This window comes from Mytilus galloprovincialis, chromosome 4, assembly GCF_965363235.1.
Source record: "Mytilus galloprovincialis chromosome 4, xbMytGall1.hap1.1, whole genome shotgun sequence".
Taxonomy (NCBI): domain Eukaryota; kingdom Metazoa; phylum Mollusca; class Bivalvia; order Mytilida; family Mytilidae; genus Mytilus; species Mytilus galloprovincialis.
Window position 1 is genome coordinate 98,492,634 of NC_134841.1, and position 19,252 is coordinate 98,511,885.

Consider the following 19,252-nt stretch of genomic DNA (forward strand, 5'->3'; position numbering starts at 1 on the left):
TTAAAACATGCACAAGTACAACCAATCATATGATAGATAACAAAAATGAAAAATAAATAAGCCAATCAGAGCGTTTTCCATATCATGGTGTTTAGATCGCAAGAACCACAACTATTATACATCCTTAGAGAGGAAAATTATTTTTTCGCGTTTATCTACATTTTAACTACGATTATACTACTTTATATATAGAGACTCCGTATTCTGTCTACTGTTTTCTTTAAAATGTTTACTATTTAAGGGGTCATACCAGTTGCATATATATGTCGTGTACAAGTTGCGATTTTGTAAAGGTTATAACATGTACAAAAATATTGTACATGTTATAACTTGTATAATGCAAAAATACAAGTTATAACATGTACAAAAGTACCTTGTACATGTTATAACCTGTACAAAATATTGCTTAAGAATGGTTTTAACTGTACAAAATCGGAAAATAAGGATATGTTTCTATTATCGCAACAGATGTTATTGACCTCAATAATATTTTCATGACTTTTTTTTTATTCCTTCATGTTAGTGGGTTTTGTCCTTTTTTGATACAGTTAATGTCCAGGGGTCGGTATTACGAAGCATTCCTAAGACTGGTCATAAGATATATCTTAGGACATGTCTTAAGATCCTCTTATGACTATCTTTGGACATATCTTTATTTGATGAATTATAATTGTGAGTGTCCACTTTGAAGGCAAAAGTAAAATAATTTTATTCTAGTTGACACTAAAAGACATAAGAGGATAGCCAGGACTGATGTGTCTACAAATAAAATTGGGAATGGAAATGGGGTATGCGTCTAAAAGACAACAACCAGCCCATGGAGCAGACAACATCCAAAGGACACAAATACATGCTTTCAAAGTAGAGGATGTATATTTTAAACATCAAAATGACATTCGCCTCATGCAATGATCGTATAATTTATAAAAAAAATTGAGTTATAAATTTACATAAGTCATGCTGAAGGCAAAAAATGTTGAAGAGTAGCTCTAAAGATATTGATAATGAAGCGTGGTCCAATGAAAACTATTTCAGCTCTCTCTTGCTTTTACAGAGTAAGCATATAGACATTGTTTTAGTCTTTAGTTAGATATAGGAAGGTGTGATTGTTTTAGTCTATAAAATGAGAGGGGGGAGTATTACCCAAAATTATTAGGCATCGTTCTTTAAATTTTTGGAAGAATTTAGTTTCTAGTATATAATGTAATTGTCATTGAGGAAATGCAAGCTTTTAGTAAATAGTGTAACACTTATTTAAGCCATGATGGACTATATTAAACATACAATTACATGAAAACTAATTTTGCCAACATAAGTCATGAAATATATATTTCTGAAACTTTGTGATGATTGTCCTCTACAGAAAAAGACACGTTCTGGCCTATTTATTGTTGTTCTTTATGCATTGGTGAATTCAAAAGTATATTTTACTTCATTAAGATTTATCTTAAATTTTGTACAAGTTAAGACCATTTTTAAGCAATATTTTGTACAGGTTATAACATGTATGAGGTACTTTTGTACATGTTATAACTTGTATTTTTACATTATACAAATTATAACATGTACAATATTTTTGTACATGTTATAACCTGTACAAAATTGCAACTTGTACACGACATATATATAAAAATAAGTAAAACATGTGGAAACAAGAATATGTCCATAGTACACGGATGCCACATCGGCACCATATTTACTAAGTTTCGAGTTGATTGGACTTCAACTTCATCATAAACTACCTCGACCAAAAATTTTAACCTGAAGCGGGACAGACGGACGGACGGACAGACGGACGGACGGACATACTGACGGACGAACGAACGAACGAACGAACGAACGAACGAACGAACGAACGAACAAACGAACGAACGAACGAACGAACGAACGAACGAACGAACGGACGAACGCACGGATGCACAGACTAGAAAACATAATGCCCATAAATGGGGCATAAAAAGTTATTGTTGAAAGTGAAAGTAGTGATTTGGCAAAAATGAAAGTAGGGTAGAGATTAGAGGGAGGCAGGACCTTTTCGGGACGTCGGGATCGGGTGTCTTTAAGGTCGGGAAAAATCCGATTTGGGGATCTATCCTTATACGGGATCTGGGAATACATTTTTCGATTTCGGGATTTCGGGATATGAATTTCTTTAAATTCTGCATCTCGGGATTTCATGTTTTTAAGCCCGGGATTTCGGGATCAGGACCCCTCTGACCACCCCTCAAATCAGCCTTTATTGGTCTTAATACAAGATTCATATCCAACCACTGGCATGTTAATTCGGCTCTCAAAAGAAAAAGCAGTGATGGATTGTCCTAAAAGCATATTTTATTAGACTAACAAGCGTGGACACAGATGAGTGTGGATAGTATGTTTGGATGTTTGACAGTGTCTTATGACAAAGGGGAGTTCTATGTTTTCCTATATGGTGTAATTATACTGTGTTGCACGATGACAACCAACCTGAGCATTAGGAGTATTGTTTATTTAATATTTATTCTTTATGTTCAAGACGGGCATGGAAGAGACAGTAATTACATTAGTTGCCAAATGATTATGATAGAATGTGTTCCACATCTTTGATTTTGGATACATTTTATAGATAGAAGAGCAACACATTATAGGTTCATTTTTTTTTTTTCTAAATAGGAGATGATATAAAGATTTGATAACATGATATAAGAAGCCTGTAATTCAATGGTTGTCGTTTGTTTGTGTGTTACATATTCACTTTTCGTTTATTTTTTGTACATAAATAAGGCCGTTAGTTTTCTCGTTTGAATTGTTTTACATTGTCATTTCGAGGCCTTTTATAGCTGACAATGGGGTATTGGCTTTGCTCATTGTTGATGGCCATATGGTGACCTGTAGTTATTAATTTCTGTGTCATTTTGGTCTCTTGTGGAGAATTGTCTCATTGGCAATCATACCACATCTTTTTTATATGTATTTGCTTACTATTTATATGGTTCTATTTATATTATTATGTGGTGGATCATCAGTATCATTAGTAAAAAAATTTGTTAAAATGTTCCTCAGATTAGAATACATTAAATGGTTTTTAGTAATGACAATGCCTGACATGATGCTTGGGGCTAGATGATCTAGGAAGTAAACCTTTGTGCTGATTTTTATCAATTCTTTGATAATATCTCCTCCAAATCCGGTCGAAGCAAAGAAAATTTTTGACCAATATGACAATTATTTCACCAAAAGAACCTTTGTGAGCATGCTTCAAAGACTCATAACTGCTCCAAAAGTAATCTGATAGAATTTCAAGCATGTCAAGTGGATATTATCAACAGCTACTTAATTAGTCTTAATATGTCTAAATATCTACAAAGTAATAGTATTCAAAAAGTTATACAAAATTATTCTCCCTTCATTTTTTTTTTGGTTATATGGATACAAATATAAGTGATACATGTACCAATACAGTATTTTTTGTGGTATGAAAGTGTAGTAACTAACATTTACTGTAACAATGTTAATTCACACAAATTAAGAAATAAACAAATGAATGAAAAATGTTGAACATGTACAATGAAATATAGTTTTAAAAATCGATTAGGCCAGATAGGTCTTATAATTTTTTTTAAACATCAAATTGAAGGACCATTTGCACTCAGGACCGAGTCATCAGTAGGCAGAACAGATGTATTAAAACAACCTAGCATCATCATATTGCTAGTAGCGGGGGTAGCATTGTCGGGTAAATTTGGTCTTTTTTTTCAAATTTGGTCAATAGACATACATTTGTATAATGTTTGGTTCAAGTCGAAATAGAATGCTTTTATCTCCCTATTACTTACATTGTACATAGAGGTAATACTTCTTCTACAAATCCTTCTACATGAGAGTTGTCTGTCAAATCTTTATTTCACAAAGAATGAATTGCATAACAATGAACTGAGCTCAAAGCAAAGTACTTTAATAATACACCTAGACAAAGAGCTAAATCCAGTGATATACTTTGTACTACAGGTCCTTTATGAAAATCCATCGACCAAAACCATATCTCAATAGCATGCCATACTACATGGTTGGATAAGAAGTCCTGAATTTAAAAAAGACATGATTTTTTTCATCGTATTTTAAGTATATATGCACAAGTTAAAACTTTCTTCATGTGGTATAATCATTCAGTATCTAGCAACTATCAATTTGCTTCATGCACAACTTGATAAAGGTTAAGTGCCCCTCTGTTGGAAATAAGAACACACCACCTAATTTTAGTAAACTGATAAACAAACATTCAAATGTTATCCAAGATTTTGATTTATTTACCATTGCCACTGAATCAGTGATATATGTACACATAATTATATACATGTAAGACTAAAATTTTAAAGTACATATATAAGACTAAACCTGACATTCAGTCTTTACTGAAAACTTTATTCCACAAGTCATTTTCAAATCAGACTTCACGATAAAATAAGATTCCATATCTACATGTACAACCAATGAAAATCAAATATCCCTCTATTAGACTAGCATTGAAATCCCAGTTTTCTAAAATGTTAGCTAGGTGGAACCTAAAACTAAAAAAAATGAAACAATATAAATTATATTAAATATTTCAAATGCATGTACATGTAATAATATAATTTCTCCAAAATTCGCTATATTTTTCTTTTTTTTTTTTGTCTTCTGTTCGAGACTGTATATTGACCTCTAGATGTCTTTCAATTATATTCAGTTTGGTGTGGGTTGATGTTTGATTGTTGTACATATTACAAGCATTAGCCTTTCAAAAATGGCTAGTCGACTCTTAGCTGATGAAAATGGAAAGTGATCTCGCTTTGTAGATTTATTCATTTACTAGAATAGCCACGTGCATCAATCAACAAATTTTACCACACACGTGAGGTCACACGTTATGAAGTAGTATATATCGTTTAACGTTGTTGTTTACGAAACTCCAGAAGATTCAACTATTTATAGATAAAAGTTACCTCTGTACCAATATCATGAATATGCATGATTAATGACCAGGCAAAATCTAATTGCTAAAATAGAGGGAACAAATCCGATACTCTACGGGATTGGAGGACATTTACTAGGTTTGGATTGTCCTAACCAAATTCAATAAACTTTGATTATTCACGTCTCGTAATATCTTCCAATCAGGTAGCAAGAAAAATTCACGCACTGACTGTCCATCGTTCAATTCTTAATATCGACTCCTTCTTAATATCGACTCCTAGGAGTTGATAACAACCAGAAGCTCAGCAGGGTGCAGCTTTATACGACTGCAGAGGTCGAACCCGGAACAGTTGGGGAACCCCAAGAATTCAATTCTTGAAGAATACTAATAAAGTTCAGTTTTTAACCCTATAGACCTAAATTGCGTAAACCAATTTACACAAAAATATATGTCAAGATTCTAAATACACGGTTAGATTCAGCATTTCAAGGAACTCCAATTTGATTGTTGTACATATTACAACCAGAAGCTCAGCAGGGTGCAGCTTTATACGACTGCAGAGGTCGAACCCGGAACAGTTGGGGAACCCCAAGAATTCAATTTTTTATGAAATCAAAGAGAGTTTCATTTTGAACCCTTATGGCCTTTAAATTTATTTCCTAAACTGTTGGGACCAAAACTCCCAAAATCAATCCCAACCTTACTTTTGAGGTTATTAACCTTGTGTTTAATTGTCATTGATTTCTATTCACTTATAGTAAAGTTATTGTGCGAAAACCAAGAAAATGCTTATTCAGGTCCTTTTTTGGCCCGTAATTCCTTAACTATTGGGACCCAGCCCCAAAATCAATCCGAACCTTCCTTTAGTGGTATTGAACTTTCTGTTTAAAATTTATAAAAATCCATTCACTAAAACTAAAGTTATTGTCTGGAAACTAAATGTGTCTTCAGACGAAGAGACGACGACAGCATCATACCATTATACGACGCAAATTTTATTTGCTGTTGTATAAAAATTGTCACTTGACCAACAGAAAAAGCTTGCATTTTGTGTATGTCCAATGCATTATTGGAACTGCAAATGACCCTTAAATTCAAGTTAACTAATATCACTTACTATTGTCGGCTGACCACATAATCTGTCCCACTTTAACTATTGATGTCATACAACAATCCCGTTTCTATTGTGACATCAGTTATTTTGTATTGTGAAGTCAAAATTTTACAGGAACCTGGGTGATATCCCGTCAGACAAATAGTAATACAATGTTTATGAAAACATGACCGAAAACCTGCAATACATGGAAACCGAATCAAAATCACAAAACAGCTGTTACTGTAAATGGACTAAAGAGTATATATGACTTTTAAACAAATGCAGAGGAAAATGACGGGGAAGGGACAAAATAAAGTTCAAGGGGAGCAAATTAGAGGGAAATTTTAAAGTTGAGTCATCTTTTCAAAGGCAAGTTAAATGAGAGGGGCAGGACCTTTTTCGGGACGTCTGGATCGAGTGTTTTTAAGTTCGTGATTTCGGGATTGACACTTTCACGGGCCAGGTATCGCTTTCTTTAAATTTTGGGATGTCAGGTTTTGATATTTTTTAAATTCGGGACCTCAAGATTTCATGTTTTTAAGCCGGGGATTTCGGGATCAGGACCCCTCCGACCCACCCTCTTAAATAATCACTTATTTAGACTTACCTTCTAATTCTATATAAAATCAAAGAGCAGATTGCTCTGAGGGATACGATTGCTATTGTTTTTATTGACACATGTATACATGTAGCTGGATAATATTATTTTCAAAACTAATTCCACTGCACATGTAAAATGTACGTAATCTGAAGTTACAAAATAGCCAATCCCCGCATGAACAATGTACTCATTGTGTTTTATTTTTGTACTATCAATTCCAAGATTACTTTCCACAACAGTCACAGCAGAGACTCAGAGTGAGAGAAGGTATTTTACTTCGTATCGTGACCTATTTACCTACGATGATTCTAGGAGGAACCCCATTCCTAACTCTTTTAAAAATATTTAATTTCCTTTGGGTCAGTGGTCATGACTCCTTTCCGTACACATTCCTCGGTTAAAATTGCGATCGTATTTAATATAACACGATTTTGTTTATCGACAGAACGAGTTAGTTTTTCTCGACATGTTTTGTTTTCAGAATTTACAAAAAATCTTTCTGGAAGGGAGACAACTCGAAACGATAATATGGAAGACTTCATTTTGCCGTAAGGGGTGTTGCGATGTGGGCTAAATTTATTTTAATTTAAATGATGCATATGATTTAAAATTATGAAACAACAATAACCCTCGGTAGCAGACAAACATAGAAACGATACCATGAGTTTTAAATCAATCAATTGAGGTGGGAATCCGGGGCAACCATTCAATCTAATACCCCTTGAAGCCAAGAAAACTATACGCAAGCGCATAATTACCTAAACAAACCCTAGAGCAAGAACGTATATTAAATGTTGACCTAGATGGTTCTCTAATTCTTTATGGAAGTACATTTTCAAATACCAGTTTCATAACGGTGACATATAAGAGAAACGCCACTTCAGTTCTCATATGACAGAAATAGATTAATCTGAATTCAGAGAACTCTCGCATTTTTATCAAAACTGGGAAATTCCCTCTGACGTGTTTCTAAATTTATAAAAACACTAAATATAAATACTGCTTAATTCTGACTTTCCGTGTTGTTAAAAACACGCATATAAGTCAAGAGAAATATCAAACATGAAGATTATAAAAGAACATTATAGTCAAGTTGTTTAAGTTCAATCCCTTAAAGCTTTGTTTGTTTTTACCTTTTAAAGAAAGACAATCATAAGAATCTGAGATGTTCCTTATGTTTAGAATAAAACGTTTGACGTGAGGTCAATGCTCTGGGCCATTGGTATAAGTCTACAGATTGCTTGAAAGCAATCGTATCCCAAAAATCACAACTCAGAACAGGAACAATATGACTATTTTTATTGTCTAATTTACTTTGACTACTGATATGCAAACCTAAAAACAGACACAAAAATATCATAAGTAGTGATTGAAAGATTGATTGCACTTGAAGTCCCAAGAAATCTTTGTAGATCTGAGGCAGATTTCGTCATTGCTGATACAGTATTCTCTAAATCTTCCACTTTTTTACCGCTGTTGGAAAGTTTGCTTAATAACATTTCAATCTGACATTTAGCTTTATCTTTAGTTGATTTCAAATTTTCAATAACTTGTTTCTCAAGTTTATCAAAGTGTTCATTTATTTGTTGGCGGATCTGTGTGATTTCACAATGGAATTTGTTTCGATGTTCCCGAATACTGTTAAGATTTCCTCCGCGGTCCATCTTTATTCTTTCGATGTTATTTTATATATCTGTTAAACTCTGTTTCATGTCCTCATACTGACTGGTTCATTCCGATGTCTTCACGACCTCCTCTAATACTTGCAAACCCTTACATTCACTATGGCTTGTTGTCATACAGAATGGACAACATGGGACTTCGTGACTTGGACAATAGTGTTGGTATTTTCTATCATGGTCTGGACAGTGCTGACGTATACTTTTAATGTACTGTGGTAACTGTTTATGATTTTCAATGGAGATAATGCCATGTTCTCGTGAAAGCTTAGACGAATTATGATATATAAGACAGTTAGTACAAAGTCCTTCTTCACATTCGGGACACCAGTGGTCTGCATCCTTGGTGATATGCTGGGAATCACACACACCGCATATAAATGTACTGGATGTTGCCATGGTCTATTTTACTGAAATAAATAACATGAATATTTGCAGATTATTTTTGAAAGTATGGGTATACAAACGTATAATCAGGTATTAACAATAGCCAAAAGAGAAAGAAACAAGCTAACAAAAATAACCAAAAAAAAGTATATGTTTGCAAAATGTCAAGACACCCAAGTTGTTTTAAAAAGTGAGAAAAGTAAATGTTGCCTTATGTGGATGTAATAGAAGAAATGTTTGTTATGAACTATCTAGTAGTTGCAGATACAAAATGATCGATTCTATGCTATAAGAAAAGTGTAAAAGTTACTATCTGACATTAATTTTGGTTTTAAAGAGTTGAAATATATTTACCTCAAACTATAACATGTCATTTGAAATTTATTCCATTATTAAATTCCGCGCACTACACAATATTTGCACGGTACAAGGACATCATTCGTAAATATAATTCAACATGCAGCCATCTCATACGTTCAGGTATTTCACATCCAATTTTTTATGGTAATATGTTTAACCAAGCACAAAAATGTCGACAGTCACCTCAAAAGCTAACAAAACCTTTAAACAGAATTATTAAGTAGGGATCTAGTTACGATACTGTTGTCATCAAAGATTGCATATTTTGGCTTTAATATTGATTCACTTATCATGCGTAAAAGGTATGTGCATGAGAAATAAACACATTTATTCTAATACCAGTTGTTGGCATGATATACGGGTTATGTTCTTCTATATTTTATGATAGTATTAAAAATACTAAACCCCTAACGGGAGAGAATGTACTCGATATTCATATGATGGAGACATAATTTTCCAATCAGATTATTTGCATGAAGTCTGGAACTGGCATGTCAATTACTACCGGCTAGTAGTCCTTTGTTAATTTATGTATCATTGTCATTTTGTTTAGTTTCTTTTGTTACCTATTCTGACATCGAACTTCGAAAAAGTGAAAAAAAAGAAGTAATAATACATTTTAACCAACGGGAAAAGAGAGTGTGTGTTTGCCCTCAAGCGCCCTTCTGAACTCGAACTTCTTATGAACTGACTTTTACTGTGCGTGTATTGTTGTGTGAATGTTTTTTCTACATTGGCTAGCAGTATAGGGGAGGGTTGAGATCTCCAAAAGCATGTTTATCCCCGCCGCATTGTTCCCCCTGTCCCAAGTCAGGAGCCTGTTGCCTTTGTTAGTCTTGTGTGATTTTTAATTTTAGTTTCTTGTGTATATTTCGGAGTTTAGTATGACGTCCATTATCAATGAACAAGTATACATTTTTGTTTAGGGACCAGCTGAAGCACGCCTCCGGTTGCGGGAGTTTCTCCCTGCATTGAAGACCCATTGATAGCCTTCGACTGTTGTCTGCTCTTTAGTCAGGTTGTTTTCTCGTTGACACATTCCCCATTTCCATTTTCAGTTTCACATTTAGAAAATATAGTTTTCTCAATAGTGATGTTCGTACCCTTCTCAGTAGTGATGTTCGACCCCTTCTCAATAGTGATGTTCGTGAGGGGGGCAGGGCTAGCATCAATTCAAAGACGCGTTTTACAACTGTATACCAAATATTATCACTCACTTCCCCTTAAACTGACCTGAAATCAGAATTATTGCTGTTTGACTATGTCACTCAAGGTTAGACAAAAAAAATTGTGATTTTTAGTTAGACCCACTTGTTTCATTTATGATTTTTCCAGCCACGGGTCATTGTTTAGCACATACTGTCGTATTTGCAGTACTACACCAGAAGCAGTTAAATCAAATGTACATAAGAATGATTAAGAATCATACAGGAAAGTGCTTACAAGTAACTGTAAGACAAGTAAATGTATTTCAATAATAAAATTAACGTGTTTCAAACCAGGAAGCTCAACAGTATGTAATATTATATTGACCGATACTACATACTGTTGACGCATGATATATTGAAGTTTTAAATTAAATGGCGGGAATTTTTGAAAATTTCAAAACACGAAGAAACCGTTCCATTCTTAGATAAATAAAGCGAGCAATAAAGGAATGCGACTGAATTCATGCGATAAGAAGAGTATTGCCATATGATTCTTTATCAACCGGAATAACCCAACTAACTAGCTGAAATACAATATTATGAGTACTTGTTTAGTAGACCGACAAGACTTGAAGGAACTGTTGGACAGAGAAATACAATATTATCAGTACTTGTTTAGTAGACCGACAAGACTTGAAGGAACTGTTGGATAGAAATCGACAGTATGTATGTGCTCGTATATACATGTCCATGTGTTAAGGCTTTAATTAATTTTGGAACATTCAAATAACAAATTAAAGATGACTTTTTGGTTTGTTTTGTATGGTTCTATTATAACTCAATTTTCAAATGAATACAAATTTGCATAAAGATTTTTTCAACCCAAATAGATTTAGACATATTCATTTGCACAAGGTCGATTGCTATCTGACTCAGCTCTTAGGTGTTGTCTCAAATGCCCTTGAGGGCAAACACACGACGCTCTCTTTTTCCGTTGGTTAAAATGTATTATTACTTATTTTTTTCACTTATTTTGTGTGTTACTCTATCCATCTGATCTTATGTAATAATATTGTCATTTTAGTTTTGCTGAATATTTCTTGTTTTATTCTTAAATATAAATATACGTGATGTTCCTCTCTTTTTGTATAATAGAGGACACGATATAAACATATAGATGTATGGCTAAGGACAGGAATAATTTAAATTGTATACATACAAATTGCGGCGATTAACTAAAAAAACATAAACATCGAAAAAAAGGGGGAGAATCTAACCTTCTGCATCCCTACTGACAGTAAAACATTGTCCTGCACATCAATAAAATGAAGCAAAACATATATCATGCGCAATATCGATATCAAGCTGAAAAAATGTATAATGATCGCTTCGTCTTATGAATTGAATTGAATTGAATATAACCTTATCAGTTCGATCAGAGACATATTGTATTATATGTCTCTGCTTAAACACAATACATTAAGTAATCCTGTGTATAACCTACAACCTGCATATATTTAGTCTATTGTTTATGATTTAAGACGTGAGTGCTATAACCTGCGAAAAGTATACATAACAACATATGTTCCTGCTATAACATACCATTATGTCACAGCTAGGCGCGGGTAATGCCCCCTTTTTTCTAGTTTTTGTTTTTGTTCATGTTTTTTTTAGTAAATATTCTGTTAAAATACAATTATTTATTTCTAATTATTTCATTAAAGTATTTTTGTTATTTTCCATATCATATCGCAATAATTACATTAGATGTATGTTTCATTATAATATTTTATTCTGATTGGCTAACTGCACATCACGTGTTATTCCGTAAGCAGTTGCATTGCTCAATACAACTTTTCACTCATGATTACACGTGCTCCAACAATAAAATGCACAGGTGAATTAAATAATAAAATATATAAAATTCGTGTTTTCATGATCATAGCTTCCGCGCTTCATACAAAATGTAATTCGGTCAACGCTTTTACACCCCAATAAACTTACAAAAAGAAGCATTCAATTCTTAAATAACATTAGTTAATAAATCGTGTCCCCTATTTTAATTTATATTCGAAACTCATAAAAGTTTATTATAATTAATGAAAACAATGATAATGGTTTTTGTTTAAAATACAAATACACTGGAACACAATTCGGCACAGTGTTTTCCAAACTTTATAATTTATCTAGACCAGAAAAATTTCAGAAACCTTGCGAGATACAAATACATATGATAATTCCTTTAGGTACCAGTCTTGTATTACAAGTCAAAACATGGAGGGAAACAAAATAGAGCATTTTTTTCTGAATTTTTTTCTGGACCCAATTTGTTCTGTTTGATTCTAGGTTTATGCTGAATTAAAACATAAATATAGACTAAAAAAAAATCTTGCATCTTTTGGGGGATATCAATCCAGGAAGGTGGAAGGATATCATGTTTACTGGAAGTGGTGCGGCCTAGTAAAAACAGCAAACAGAAAGTAGAAAAAAAAAATGTTTTGACTTCAGGGTTACGTAACTTTTTATTCTTCGTGGCAAGACACCCTTTTTTTCGATTAAATCACAATTTCACATTAGTACATACATGATATGAACATGAAATTTTTTTTCTATGTAGCATTTTTTAATTTTTTTTAATTTTAAAGATCAGCTGTTTAACATGTAAGCCTATGGAGCAGTCAATTACAAGACTGCAACCTTTAGGGTACCTCGTAATGATTGAATGCGCAAACTCTGTTAGATGCTAAAATGTATTTCCGCTTTAATGATCAGATATATTTAGATATTTTTATCCGTCAGAAGATTAAAACTACCACACATATAGTCGTTTATTCGTAAGACATATGTCACTTACCTCCATATTGGCATAATCAACAAAAGTGTTCACACCTGAGCTGCACACGTAATACACAGTACATAAACATCAGGATGAAGTATGGTGCAGGTAATTTTAGATTATGTCTGGGGATCCTTAAGGTTTTACTTTTATGATAATAACGAAGCGAACGTATATATTAAATAAGAATTGTGTGACTACTTGTGGCAGTATTGTTCCTTTTTTTCATTATGAATATTGATACATTTGTATAAACAAGCGACACAGGCACTTGTCTCAGGAAAAAATTTCCTATATACCTAATTAATATGTGTTATATTAAGGTATATAGGGAAAAAAATTCCGAGACAAGCGCCTGTGACAAGCGAACACAATATAAACTAATCCCACATCATCATGATATTTGTCTTATTGTCTGTCTTATTATGATGACAGTAAAATCTTTATTGTGATGGTTTTAATGTATTTTTTTCACGGTTGATCGAAGTAACGGTCTAAGGAAGGGACGGTCTTGAAATTTGAATCCGCATGTTCGTAAACAAGGTATTATAAATCATAATGATTTGAAATACACAAAACCTTATCTTTATCATGTTTATAAACCCATACATGTACATCCGCTATGCCTTAAGTGTATAATTTGAGTCATTAAAAATATACTGTAAACATATCCGTTTCCTCAAGATCATCCGATTTTAACCGGAAATATATTTGTAATAATAATTTTAAAGGCCGCACAGAAGATGAACATGGAATATAAATAGTTAAATGAGTTACCTTCGTTTAAAAAATAATTTTATTAGTATTATCGTTTTTTATGAATATTGTAGATTATGTGTGCATAATTAAGTTTATGTGTTCAAATTGCGATGATAAAGATGTTACTTTCAAACATAAGTTAAAAGTTTAAATGATTAAATAATTCATTTCACGTGTTTCAGCTTTTGATTTTGCCATTTTCTTTAAAGGGACTTTAAGTCTAGACTTTTCCTTGGTGTTCGGTATTCTTGTTATTTTATTCAATCTATCTAAATAAGATATATGTATTTCTATATTTCAGACAATTACAATACATCTCATTACACATGGGTTGCGAAAGTAATATGAAACGAGTTCCTTCAATTTTATGTTATCGAAATTCTTGAACCAATGCAGGCATAGTCTAAGTCTTGCATGCACTTAATTTTTAACACCCCATCTATAACGTAATATCTACAATTTATAGGTCATTAGACATATTCAACTTTTTAAAAATTTAAGTTCGAAATGACTTTATTTAGTAAACGTTATATCCAAATATTATTTTTAACAAATACAAGTGTAGGTGTCACAACAAAATTACTCAGGACTATAATCACTAGCGTCAGTGATCGTTACTGAGGGGGAGGGTAGGAGGCGTCCGGATCCCTAAATCCTGGGCTTAGAAACACGAACTCCCGAAGTCCCGAATTTAAATAAATTAAAATCCCGACATCCCGAAATTCGAAAAAAAGAATTCCCGGAACCCAAAAGGGTCAATCCCGAAATCCCGAGCTTAAAAACATCCGAACCCAGTCCCGATAAACGTTCTACCCTCTCCCCTTTTCATTACTTAATATTAAAGTAATTTTAGATTTCGATTTTTCATTATCTACAAGTCGTATTTATGTGAAATTAAACGTGTCGCGGTGGAACCTTGGTGTCTCCTCGCAGTACTTATATTACCAAGTTTGACTTTGAATTATCAACTGAATTTGAAATTTTTAAAATGTAATTGTACTATATAACGATATTAACTGTTTATTTGATAAACAAAGATTAATAATCTAGGTGTAATGACATAAAGACCGTGACTTATATATGATAAAATATATGTAAATATTCATATCTAAGGTTGCGTAAGATAAAATAGATCATATGATGCGTGGATATCATAGGTACTTGTAAACTGAGTTGCCCGATCTTTTTCTCAACTCTAACTTTAACGGGCGCATTCATGAGTTGGTTGACCGTTATGGCAAAACCGTTTCACAAATGATATCGGATATGTTACTTACGTCGTAACTACAATCCTCTTCCCTTTCATGAATGTGACCTACCGAATTAGACTATTTACTGGATTTGTTATCTCATACGCAACACGACGGGTGCCACATGTGGAGCAGGATCTGCTTACCCTTCAGGAGCACTTGAGATTACCCCTAGTTTTTGGTTCGTGTTGTTTATTCTTTAGTTTTCTATGTTGTGTTATGTGTACTATTGTTTGTCCTTTTCATTTTTAGCCATGGCGTTGTCAGTTTATTTTCTATCTATGAGTTTGACTGTCCCTCTGGTATCTTTCGTCCCTCTTTTATGGTTACTTTTCCTGCTAGGTTGGTTACATGCACGCATCATTGTTGTACTGCTGTCCCTGAGAACAGCGCTTATCACCGAATTTTGATTTAATCATAGTGAAAATGGTTTGCTCATCTTTGATTGAATCTTACAAATTTTCCCAAATAATCGAAATGCTACACCATTCGCCGCTTATCTCATCAGCATATTAACTTAATCGAATTTTTTAACGAGAGTCCGAAACATTCATATACTTGGTATATGAATTGGTTGATAAACTACTGTTTAACATCCAGTGCCATATTTTAAAGCGCATCTGGCACTGTTTATATAATTAGTTAGTATTGTTAGTGTTATTGTTAGCTAAATTAAATGTTTTCTTTAAATACTTTTAGTACTAAACTCCACAAGAGTTGTCTGGTGACTGGTTTACATAAAGAGGCAAATATTACACCAACATTCAGAGAAAAAAACTTTAAAAATAATAAAAAATGGTTTGTTATGTCCTACCTATGGACATTATGTTTTCCAGTCTGTGCGTCCGTTCGTTCATTCGTCCATCTGTCTGTCCCGCTTCTGGTAAAAGTATTTGGTGTAAGTTTTTGGTCACTGGGTCAGGGTAGTTTTTGATGAAGTTGAAGTCCAATCAACTCGAAACTCGGTAAAATTGACTTATTATTTTTTAAGAATAATCTTCAAAAAGTTTGATCCAGAAATTAAAATATGTTCAAATCAAGTTCTACGGTATTCTTTAAATCAGATTAATGAACAAACAATGTATTATTTGTATAACATAACATAGAATATAATTTATCTATTTCAGCTAGAAGATATTTTAATTTTGAGGACAAGCGTTTTCTAACACACTGGATATTTTTAACCTTACTCACATTTCTGATAGTGTTGCCCGTCTTTTGCTACAGACTGCGCTTTTCTTTCTATTCACTGATCTTGAGACAAAGTAAACCCGAAGGTAGAAGGATTTTGACAGAAGAAAATAATGAAAGATTAAAATTTTCTGATGAATTTATCAAAAAGTTACAAAGAAAAAATATATTAGAACCGGGAGTGAAAATCGATGTTGGCATTTCAATAATTTCCGTTTCAAGAAATCGTCACTCGTTTGATGCATATGAACCTAGATATTTATCTCAGGTTGTTGCTTATTTTTTGGAACAATTGCAGAATTCATCAAAATTACAGCTAACTTATAAGTTATTTATTTGCAACGTTGACGAAGAGCCATCTACCTTCAACGAAGCATTAAAACTATCTAGAACAATACCAACGTTCAATCGATTTCCAAACACTTCAAGGACCCAGCGGAGAACCATAACCTTGACCCTTGAAAAAGAAAAAGAAGATTATGTTTATTGTGGTGAACAAACTCTACGACAGAATGTTTCTTATGTTTTTCTTGTGGAAGATGACGCCCTTCCCCATAACGATTTGTTTACAGTTCTTGACTACTTGCTGACAAAACAAAAACATATGATGAATGCAACATACGTGAAGTTCTATCATCCAGATCGACTTCTGGGCTATATTAGTTTTGAACTTGAGAGGATACCAGAACTAATAGGAATCAGTATAATGATGGCTGCCTTATTTGTATCACTTTATCAAAAACTACGCCCTACAAACAATATTAATCAGAGTGTTTTGTGGACGGCATCTATAATTTATTTTATATTAGTTTTTCTAGCTATCGGCAGACAGAACCTCATAGAAATGCGGCGAATATCAAAATATTTTTATCAAGTGACTCCTGCGCCATCTTGTTGTACACCAGCTAATTTATATACACGGCATGGTATGCGGCAAATAGTCGACTATTTAAAAAGCATAAAATGTTATTCCAAATTTGGTAAAGACACTGCCATCGACACTTTTCGTAAAGAGAACAAATTGACAGCATTAATGGTGCAACCAAATCTGTTTCAACACATAGGAATGTATTCTTCTTTGCGAGACAATATTTTAAATCCATTTATAGTGTAATAAAGATTCTTGTTCGTGCGATAAAAGGAAGGATATCGTGTTCAATAAGGTTATATCTTCGTTTGGGCCATCCGACATACAGACACACGATTGCTACCTTCATGGTCCAAATTATTGAAAAATATTTGAGTTTGAGCAACCCAAAGACGAATACGAGTATATGCTAAAAATATCAGTCTGGGATAAGAATAACGACATCGAGTAGTATTCAAATAAAAAAATAAGGGGTATGCCAACATATTAGTTAGATAAATCCAAATAATTAATATAACAAAAGGACACACAAGAAAAGAACCAGCATTTTCCGAAATTGAAAATAAAATGCTAGTTGGAGAAGCTGATCTGTATGCATTTACATCCGAATTGAAATATTTGACGAAATCCATTTGATTTGTTGGGTGCAGGTTGGTAGTTGTTCAGTATAAGAAAATGATGCGGGTAAAATAATAAAAAATGCTCCTCGAAGAAGAACGGGAAACGTTTTGTTAGGTTGTAAGTTTAACTTACAATACTCAAGGGATATCCACACGACGGCATCGAGTACAGGCCTCGTAGTTCAATAAATTTTAAATATTTATATTCAGAGTTATTCTTGAATTGATTTTTCACCGGGGTCTCTGGAGGAAAAAAAGCTATTGAAAATTAGGTGGAAAATGATTCTCAGTAGATTTTCGTACATTTAACATTGGCACATTTTACATTAAATACTTCACTTCGAATTATTGCTGACACATGACTGGACCGGGCCCCCTCTTATGAAAATTTATGGATCCACCACTGAAACCATCCATTTCAAATTTGATAATGTTGTTTGAGTGCAAGCTCGGTGTTATTGACAACATATTGTGTTTCTAACGACAAACTTGAGGAAAGGTTCGGACTCGGTAACTATTAACACTTTTCTCTTATAGTACAGACTGCTCGAATTTCTCGTTATCCGTCCAGATAGGGGGATCAACCATTGCTACACAGAGTAATATATTACGCTTGAGAACGTGTATTATATTGATTATTATTACATAAATGAATTTCAGCAAAAGTAAAAAATGACAACACTCAGATGATCTTAGATCTATAAAAAGATGAAAAAATATTAAAAGATGCAATAAACATAAGTAAGAGAAAGCAGGCAATACTACGACACACTTCAAGGCCTAAACATGGGACAATGGTGTTACAACACAACATAATTACAAACGGTAAACGAACATTTGAAACTCCTCAGATCGGCACGAAGAGTACTGCTTATATTTAGTAAGCTCCATTTTGGTAATACTATTTAAATTAGGTTGTGTATGCAATTATGTCTTGATCTACTTCAAAAGTGTCTATATGTCAACTTTATTCGGGCGGGAAAGGGTATAACAAAAATACTGAACTCCGAGGCAAATTCAAAAGAGGAAGTCCATAAAAACTTACAATATCAAACGGTATCAAACAATGGAACAAGGTGGTAAAAAACAACAAACATTCATCTGACTTAGTACAGGCATTTTCCGAAAAAAATAGTTTGCCAAACCTGGTTTTATAGCTAACTAAACATCCATTTTGTATTACAGTAATTGTTGCTTATAGTTATGTTATGGTGACAAAATTGGGAGGGCGACCCAAACAGACTAATAGGTTAATGTGACAATAATTGGGATCTAACTGCCAAAACTGTGCAGTTAGAACCTACAAAAAATCTGCAAAGTCAGTGTGTGTTGATAAGCTTTGAATAAAAAACAATTAAAAAAATATCAATCAGAAATTCGATTGCCAAGAACTCAAACCAATCAATTCGAATCTAATTTTGTAAACGAAGATTGTTTATATTTTGTAACATTAAATGTGTTCAAGAAAAACAATTTTTTTGAAGTAAAAAACATATCGATATTGTCGGTAGTTATCTCTCTTTA

At 33.2% G+C, this 19,252-nt stretch overlaps 1 protein-coding gene and 1 long non-coding RNA gene across 2 annotated transcripts; one reads left to right on the plus strand and one right to left on the minus strand.

The window, feature by feature from the left end:
* Positions 1-7,912: 7,912 nt before the first annotated feature.
* Positions 7,913-13,578, minus strand: LOC143073572 (uncharacterized). The gene is made up of 2 exons (XR_012977533.1): positions 13,059-13,578; positions 7,913-8,719 (listed from the first exon to the last, which is right to left on the minus strand). It is a non-coding gene; the product is annotated as an uncharacterized LOC143073572 (long non-coding RNA).
* On the plus strand, positions 12,927-17,933 carry LOC143073571 (GPI-N-acetylgalactosamine transferase PGAP4-like). The gene is made up of 2 exons (XM_076249207.1): positions 12,927-13,148; positions 16,177-17,933. Exons 1-2 carry the CDS (start codon positions 13,133-13,135, stop codon positions 17,352-17,354), a joined length of 1,194 nt encoding a protein of 397 aa, XP_076105322.1. The 5' UTR covers positions 12,927-13,132; the 3' UTR covers positions 17,355-17,933.
* The last annotated feature ends 1,319 nt before the right edge of the window (positions 17,934-19,252 follow it).